Source organism: Gekko japonicus, unplaced genomic scaffold (genome assembly GCF_001447785.1).
Source record: "Gekko japonicus isolate JY-2015 unplaced genomic scaffold, Gekko_japonicus_V1.1 scaffold2312, whole genome shotgun sequence".
NCBI classification, from domain to species: Eukaryota; Metazoa; Chordata; class Lepidosauria; order Squamata; family Gekkonidae; genus Gekko; species Gekko japonicus.
Window position 1 is genome coordinate 34,048 of NW_015162019.1, and position 8,762 is coordinate 42,809.

General features: G+C 52.1%; 1 protein-coding gene across 2 annotated transcripts in view; it reads right to left on the reverse strand.

The window, feature by feature from the left end:
• Positions 1 to 1,285: 1,285 nt before the first annotated feature.
• The window catches only part of GNG7 (guanine nucleotide binding protein (G protein), gamma 7), a 140,489-nt gene continuing 133,012 nt past the window's right edge, over positions 1,286 to 8,762 (reverse strand). For both annotated transcript variants that reach the window (XM_015405501.1, XM_015405500.1), the window contains 2 exons: positions 8,158 to 8,279; positions 1,286 to 5,872 (listed from right to left, as the gene is read on the reverse strand). In XM_015405501.1, coding sequence (XP_015260987.1) covers positions 5,747 to 5,872; positions 8,158 to 8,238 — 207 coding nt within the window. In that variant the 5' untranslated portion in view covers positions 8,239 to 8,279 and the 3' untranslated portion in view covers positions 1,286 to 5,746. The remainder of the gene's footprint in view (positions 5,873 to 8,157; positions 8,280 to 8,762) is intronic.

The following is an 8,762-nucleotide window of genomic DNA, read 5'->3' on the forward strand; positions in this document are numbered from 1 at the left end:
AAAAAAAACCCTTTCAGGTGCTTGCCAGAGTGGCGGCCTCACTTGCTGAAGGAGGGAATAACTGCAAGCAGGGGCAGCATGCCAACTGGTGTGTGTGTGTGTAAAGTGCCATCAAGTCGCAGCAGTCTAAAAAACTGTGAGCTAGCTCACACTAACTCAGCTTAGAGGGAACACTGGTCCTGACTTATCTGCCTGGGTGCAAAGAGGCCATGTGATAGGGACCCCATCCTCACCTATAGCTGCTAAAAAAAAGGTGCTTGCCAGAGTGGCGGCCTCACTTGCTGAAGGAGGGAATAACTGCAAGCAGGGGCAGCATGCCAACTGGTGTGTGTGTGTGTAAAGTGCCATCAAGTCGCAGCAGTCTTACAGAGAACTCGGCCAGGGGCTTTCAAGGCTGGTGAGAAGCCAAGGTGGCTCTTCCTGTGCAGAGTCGTCCCTTCGTGGTCTCCCTTTCAAGTACCCACCCTGCTTAGCTTCCAAAATCTAACGAGATCCGGCTATACCATGCCGCCTTCCCTCCCTTAGTTGGAGTACGACCTCCATGATAAATACGGATAATTTGCGCTTCTGTGTAATCACATTTGAGAGCAGGAAGGAGGACAGGAACGCCAGCAAAAGTGAGGTTTTTCTTTAATTCGGTGTGTTATCAATTCACTTTTTGTTTTGTTTTTAAACAGCAATTCCACAAAATATTAAACACTGTGCAAGAAATTGGTCTATGGCACACTGGAAATATGAAGAAATTACAAAATTAAAAAAAGGAGGAGAAACTAGAAAGAAAGATGATCAAGCCTACAATTACACACACAGATTTTTTTTGTTTGTTTTTAAACTTTCCTAAGATACAGTCTAAACAAACTTCGATTTGCTTTTGGCAACGATATCAGGATTTGGCAAACGAGAACAATAAACCAGAGAGAGAAAGAGAGTGGGGTAGAGAAATTAAAAGCACAAGATATCCAACATGAAGCTGGCAATGTCTTTTCTTAAAAATATGACATAAATGTGTGTGTGTGTGTGTGTGTGTGTGGTTCTGTTTTTACCTTGTTAAATAAAATAAAAAAGAGATCAATTCTTAATGTACTTGTTGAAACAGGGTTTTGGCAAAAGGAGAAAGAGCAGTCGGTGTCTGTGGAGGGAGGGAGGGAGGGAAATCCTGCATAAGGCCTGGATCTCCAAAGAGAGCCCTGCAGGTAACAAAGACGGGGAGCACAAGGAGCCTGGCTTGGCTTGGGGTGGGTCGGGAGGGGGGAGCCCCGGGGCAAACGAGAACAATAAACCAGAGAGAGAAAGAGAGTGGGGTAGAGAAATTAAAAGCACAAGATATCCAACATGAAGCTGGCAATGTCTTTTCTTAAAAATATGACATAAATGTGTGTGTGTGTGTGTGTGTGTGTGGTTCTGTTTTTACCTTGTTAAATAAAATAAAAAAGAGATCAATTCTTACTGTACTTGTTGAAACAGGGTTTTGGCAAAAGGAGAAAGAGCAGTCGGTGTCTGTGGAGGGAGGGAGGGAAATCCTGCATAAGGCCTGGATCTCCAAAGAGAGCCCTGCAGGTAACAAAGACGGGGAGCACAAGGAGCCTGGCTTGGCTTGGGGTGGGTGGAGAGGGGGGAGCCCCGGCCTTGGTTTGGCGTGCCAGAGCAGAGTTGGGGGGGGGCGCTCCTTGAGAAAGCAACAAGGCAGAGCAGAGGCATAGTTCATAGCTAAGCAAGTTGTTATGGCTGGATGCAGAAGGAGACAATAGGGGATCCTGTTACCTTTAACACTTGCGGAGCTTCTCTCCTGACCTGCCTGCCAAAAAGAAAATAATCTTCTCCGCGGTTATTAAAATCCCCCCTTTTTGCATCAGGTTGCTCTGTAAGCAAGGCCAAGCAGTCTTGTAGCAGAGAAAGAGAGAGAGAGAGAGATGCAACTGTTTTGGCTGCTGTCTGTCTGCAGGAATAAACCTCCAAGCCAATCCTGTGACTTTTAGAGGATAAAGTGCACGCCCCAATCTGAGTTACGAAAGCTGTGTGTGCAAAATGGCTCCCTCCGTCTTGATGAGAGAGGGGGAAGAGATTGGTCGGCCAGCTTCATCTTCTCTCTTTCTCTTTCTTCAGAAAGAGTTTGGAAGTTCCCAAGTGGGAGTGTGTCGGCATCCAGACTAAAAGGGCCCTCTGAAGACAGTGGGAGTCCAAGAACGCCAGGTGGGAGATCCCCCCCCCCAATCTCCCACACAGATATCTCGCTTTGCCTTTTCTACCTTACCCAGCACTTAAAAAGTCCAGAAAAGGGCTCTTAGTTCTCCGCACTGTTTTGGAGAGATGCACAAAGTACAAAGCTGCTACCGTTAAATCTGCACTTATATTGATGCTCTACAAAAAGGGGGGAAAGACACACACCTACAAATCACAGTCACCCAATGGATTCGTATAAGGAGAGTTCATTTAAAAAAGCGAGGGAGTCAAGGATTGGGGGCCCCTGCCTGGCTCCCCACCCTCTCCGCCCCCGAAGTCTCCAGCAGCCAAGGCCATCTCTTCCCGCTTCATTTCCTAGCCCTGCTGCCTCAACTCTGCCCATGATGTAGCCTGCTTTCCCTCTCGTAGTCTCTGGGATACATGGCCTGTCGCCCGACTGGTTCGCTGCAAGCGTGGGCTGCGGGAGGTCACAGCCTACGATCCTGCATGTCTGGTGGTCAGGAGAGTGCTCTGCTGCAAATCTGGCAAGCCACCCCCATGCCTGTGAAAGGGGGAGGGTCCGTGTCCCTTGACCCTGTCCCTTCTACCATCATTTCGCACAGCTCAGCCAAAGAAAGGCAACTCCAAAGAGCGCAGGTGATGGATCATTTGGTGTGCGTTCCCTTACAGTGCCCCCGTTTTTCAAAATCCTGGAAATGGGATTCCTCCTGTCTCATTATCCCCTCTTCGTATGGGGCACCCCACGCTCCTTCCCAGGCTATGTCTGGAAAACACCACCAAGAACCCCTCCTGCTCCCAAGAAGTGCAGTCCAGTCAATCTCGTTCTCCTCAGGCAGACTGAGGTTTGCCCGGCGCCAGCTGTAAGTCTGCTGTGCAAGCAAGCAAGAGGGGACGGGCGGGAGAACGGACCTCAGCCCTCTCGGCCTACCGAGGCAAGAGTCTGGGGACCTGGCTGAGGGGACTAGTGCGGCAGAGAGCCTGGGAAGAAACGGAAAGGAATGAAAAGACCCGGGGCCGACAAAAGGGGTTTCCGGCGGTCCCACTTTGGCAGCCCCCCCTCCAGCCCCGGGTGGCACCAGCACGGCACCCTTGAGGAAGCCAGCCTGGAGTTGAAGGGCCAGGGGGCTCTTTCCCTGGTAGCACCTTGCCTGGCAGAAGAGGGGTTAAGGCTGGCAGAAGACAAAGCCTCCTCTGGGGCAATGAGCACCTCACTTGGGAGGGGAGAACGCAGACCCTGACCGAGCCGCCTTCCTCCCCCCACCCCCCGGACAAGAGTGAAAACGGTCAATATTGGCTGGTTCCGATGACCTTGCTCTGGAGGAGGGATCGGGTGTGGATGCTGGCCGGCAATGCTCAGGTGTCTTCTAAAAGGCTGATAGCAGGAGGTGAGAGAGAGAGAGAGCGAGCAAGAGAGCCACTGAGAAGGGTCAGCACCTCTGGAGCAAAAGCAGCACTGACTGATCTCTCGGGAGGAGCAGCAGAGGGAGGCGATCCAAGATGGGTTTCGGGGAATTATTTTAGAGCACTGGCTGTTCTAGTCCAAGGGAGGCAAACCTCCTGGAGAGGCGACACAAGGGGGGGGGGGCCTCAAGAGCTGTCCAAAACAGCGAGTCGCCGATTGGCCCCCTGGGGACAGGTCTGAGTCAGGAGAGGACTGGAGGAGGCGGATTCTCTGGCACTTCCAGCTGAGGTGAGCCTTGCCCTTGCTCGCCAAACTTAGCCTTTGAGGGCTCGGTAGCGTGGACCCTGCACACGCCTGGAGATGGGCTTGAGGTGTTCCTATTTCCAACGACCCCTCCCTCACCTCTCGTGCCGCCATTAGGACATCAGGGTTGATGGCTCAGCTCATTCTGCTGGCTTAGCCTGGCCAAAGCAGGGACTGAGAAGCATCCTCTCAAGATGCCCGGCTACAGACATCAAATGGAGAACAGAGCCAAAGAGGGTCCGGGAAGGCAGGTGGAGGTTCTGCAGTCACCCTCCCTCCCTGCCCACGTGAGACCCGAAGCGGAACAGCACCCTTTGCTGACTGCACGCCACCTAGGACGTCACGTGAATTACTACAGGAGCGATCCCCCCCTTGACTTTTGCTCACTGGGGCCCTATCCCAGTTTGAAAATGTGCATTTGGTTAATGAGGAGGCCGGCTCAGGAGTCTCTCGACTCAGGGGGTCTGTCACCTGGCCACTAGCCGGAGCACCGATCTTAGGTGGGATGGTGAAAAAACGCGGGCTCGTCTTGCCGGTGCAGGGAAAAGACAGTGAAGGGAGGCCTGTTGCTCACAAGCTAGTGAGCAGCAAGGGGGGCCCCTGCAAACAAGGCCATCTGCGCCACCCCGAGATGGGCTGTGACGGGCTCCTCACATCCATAAACATAGAGGACCTTCAAAGCTGCTGGACTTCACCAGAGAGGTCAGGTTGCTTCCATTGTATAGGAGAGGACTGGCCAAGAATCTTCCCTTCTCTACCGCCCTCTTTTCTTCTCTAAGATCTGCTAGCGCATGCAGGTTTAGGTTATGCCTTTCCTTGGAAAGGAAAACTTCGAATTGCCGAATGCTGCATGAAAACGCACACTGCGGGCCTTCGGGATTCAGCTCCACACAGGTCGATGGGATGAAGGAAGGGCTTTTACGATGGGAGGGAGCTGCTAGGACAAGGGAGGAAAATTAAAATGGGGGGGGGGCCTCTGCGGGAGTGCATTGCCTGCACCATCCATTTGGCAGGGGAGAAGAGGGAAGGAAGCCAGCAGCGCTTTAGCGAGGGGCAGGAAAAAGGAGCGCCGAGTTCCCCAAGGGTGATTTGATGGCAAATGAAGGACCCTATTTCCTATCGCTTTTTGCTTCTTGAAACTGGATCCTCTCTCCCATGAGGATAATGGGTTTATCACAGAACAGGTCACTGGCCAATTCCCCCCCACACCGTTGCAAGGACGCAGCCTTTATCCCTGCTGCTTGCAGACACTGTACAGTCACAAGGTGCTTCCCAGCCATGCGGCACATCTGGGAACGGACAGAAAGTTTCATGATTTTCATACAACGACCCCCTTAGAATATGGCTCCTGCATACGTGCCCCATCTCCCTAAGTTTCCACCCCCCTCCCCGGGCACACATTCGGTATTCAGTCGTTTGGAAACATTCGTTTTATACAATAAAACGTACACGCGCACGCACGTGTGCCTGACTCTGGTCTCGTCCCTTAAGACGGGGGGGCCAGGTCAAAGCAAAATCAGTGGATGTGAATCCAGGCTTGGCCCCATCTTTCCAAACATTGGCGCTATAGTAAAGAACAGATGCCCCCTTCCCTCCCTGTAACCAGGACACCGCTTTGTTTTTAAAATGGGAACCCTTCCCGGGATCAGAGATGGACCTCGGATTTGCGAGCGCTTCTTAAATTTTGTTTTTAAGGAGAGGTTTCGTGGCCTGCCGGCTAAGCCTGAGAGCTCTCAGTCCTTACCCCTCTGCGCAGTACTGAAAATTTGCTTGACTCGGCTTTAGATCGGTGCAGGCCGGCGCCTTGCCTGAGAGAGAGACAGAGAGAGAGAGAGGGCGAACATGCAGGCGAGGGCCAAGCTATAGGATGGTGCACGGCTTCTTGTCCTTGAAGGGGTTCTCAGAGGCAGGAACGCCAACCAGCAGAGGGTCGTTCCTGGCTTGCTGCTCGCAATAATTCATTAACTCGGAGGATGCTTTGGAGACCTGAGCACAGAAGGGAGAGGGGGAGGGGGAAAAGAGTTAGATCAGGGGCCCCCCAACGTGGTGCCCCTGGATGACATGACACCAGCCAGCACCTTTCCTGGCACACGCCATCTGTTCTTAGAAAGTGGGCAGGGCCAGGCAGGGATTTCCCCCATCAAAGCTTGTGATTGGTCACTGGAGATTTAATTCTCTCTGCATGTTTTTAAAAACACTGTTTTGGCAGCAGCGGCCACCGCAGTACAGGGACCTTCACTATGTGACTGAAGGTAAGCGGCAGAAGCCATGTTGTGGCTGGTTTCACCTCCTGCAGCAGCCATTTCATGGCTGTGCCCGCCACGCCGTGTCAGAACTCTAAAGGTGCCCACAGGCTGGGGACCCCTAAATTAGATAAAATCAAAGGGAGTGGGGAGTTGCCAGAACTTGTTCTAAATGGCTTCTTTGTTTCCCCATCTCAAACAGGCGCTTCTTCAAGTCTTATTTATTTAACTGACTGATCGCAGGGGGGGAAAAGCAGAACCACAAGCTGAGAAAGGCACCGCGAGGAATAAGTGGTACAGAGGAAGGGAAGAACCCAATTTAAATATAATCACGGATTAGGATCCCTCCTCTCTCCTCCTCCACCTCTTCCTCCAGGAAGAGAGAGCCGCTGACTTGTGGCTCTGCCCTCGGCTGCTAAAAACGGGAGTCCCGGAAGCCACAGCAAAGCAGCCGGCTGGGAGAAATTACTTCAGGCTTGAGTTTTATTTTAGTTCAAAGGTCTATTCTGGGAACCAAGCCCTGCGGAGACAGGCTGAAACCAAGACGCAAGGGTGGGACGGAAGGTATGGGCACCAACTTCGGCAAATTACAAGACAACAGCGGGCTGGGCTGGTAACCGGCCCTGGAGACTGTGGTGCTAATGCAGGATACTTAATAGAAGGGTTGCCTGTCCTCAGATGTCCGGCCTGCAATTCCTCCTTCCAGGGTGTTCTCGTTCAGCCACAGAGGATGGCACTGGAGGGAGCGGAGATGCCACTGTGGGGCTTCAGTGGGCGGGATCTTCCTGGTTTAACATGCTCCGAATACACCTAAGAGACATGTTCTTACATTCACATGGGTTTAGGCCACTTGCTTTTAATGTTGGCGAGAGAGACAAACCTAGCCTGGCTATTGATATGAATTTAACTGTGGGTTTGTGGCCGTGGTGGCTCAGAGGGTTAAGACGCTGAGCTGCAGGCCGGAAGGTCTGTATCTCGGCAGTTCGAGACCCGAGTGTGCTGCGTGACGGAGTGAGCTCCCGTCCGTGGCCCCAGCTCCTGCCAACCTAGCAGTTCGAAAGCAAGAAACTGCAAGTAGATAAATAGGTACCGCTTCGGTGGGAAGGTAACAGCGTTCCGTGCACCTTGTTGTTTAGTCATGCTGGCCACATGACCACGGAAGCATCTTCGGACAGTGCTGGCTCTTCGGCTTGGAAACAGAGATGAGCACCGCAACCCTAGAGTCGGATTCGACTGGCTTTTGAGCAAGGGAAACCTTTTACCCTTACTTTGATATGTGAAAATCAGATGGTGACGCTTTGTTGTGGTATGGTGCCAAATATGATCATTTGTTGATGGCTGCCGATTGGCCAACTGTAAATGCCATAGCTGCAGGGGCTGGTTCAGAAGTTGGCAACCAGAGAATAACAGAGACACTCAAGAGCTTTCGGAGAACTGGATAAGGCTTGAGAGGTGCTTCATTCTGCAGGGGATGGGTGCACACCCATGGTTCTTTCGGGCCACACTGCCTCTAAAAGGTTTCTGAGACTGCACAAGCCCGGGTGCTCGTGGCAAAAATGAGTCGAGCATCTTCTTTCAAACCAGCTCTGGCTCTCTGAAAGAACCAGCATGGGGCTCCCTTCAGAAATGTTTCCCGTCTGCTCAGAGCAATGGCAGGAGATGTGTGATGAATCCTGCAATGCCCCATCAGTCAGCGGGTGAGCTTCATCCACTGAAAACCTTTCAATCAACTAAAACGACGCTTCCAATGAACTGCGCTACACAATTAATGAAACTGGTAGGTAGCAGCATACTCTATGAGAAGAAGCGTTTCCTCCTACGGAATGCTTCTTAGAAGGTGCTTGGGGGAAGAGGTGTTCCCTTCCCATGGAAAAGCATTCCCCGTGGTTTGCCCACATTCCTGCCACCCCCAGAAGAGCATTCTGCACTCCCTGCCCCCCAATAGTGGGGAATGCCTCTTCCGAAGGGAACGCCTGGCCTGATTTGGTGCGCTCCACTCAGTCGACTCTCCTCGTCGCCGATTCTCACCTTTATCCTCTCGATGCCAGCCTCAATGCGCAGCTGCTCAACCAGCTTCCTGGCCTGGGCTATGTTGTTAGTCGTAGACATTGTCTGCCATCGGTTCTAGGCCCAGCCAGCACCGAGAAACTCTGGAACAAAACCGGACAGCAAACTCAGGTTACTTTCACTCTCCCCACTGAGAAGGGGCTACTCTCCTACGTGGCGCGTCCTGGAAAGAGAACGTGCCTTAAAATCGAGCCCTCCTTATCCCAGCCAATGTTTTCCCTCCAGACTTAAGTGACTTTCTACTGTATTGCTTAAAAAAAACAACAACACAACAACCCTAGTTATACTCAACAAACAAGTGGATGGAGGAAAATACAAAACGAAGGGGGAAAGACAGCAAGAAAGAAAGGGGGGAAATAAGGGAGGGAGAAGAGAAGAAGAAAAGAGATTGGATTTATACCCCGCCCTTCACTTGGCGTCTCAGAGCGGCTTACAAACTCCTTTCCCTTCCCCTCCCCACAACAGACACCCTGTGAGGTGGGTGGGGCTGAGAGAGCTCTGATACAAACTGCTCTTTTTCAAGGACAGCTGTGCCAGAGCTTGTGACTGACCCAAGGTCACATCAG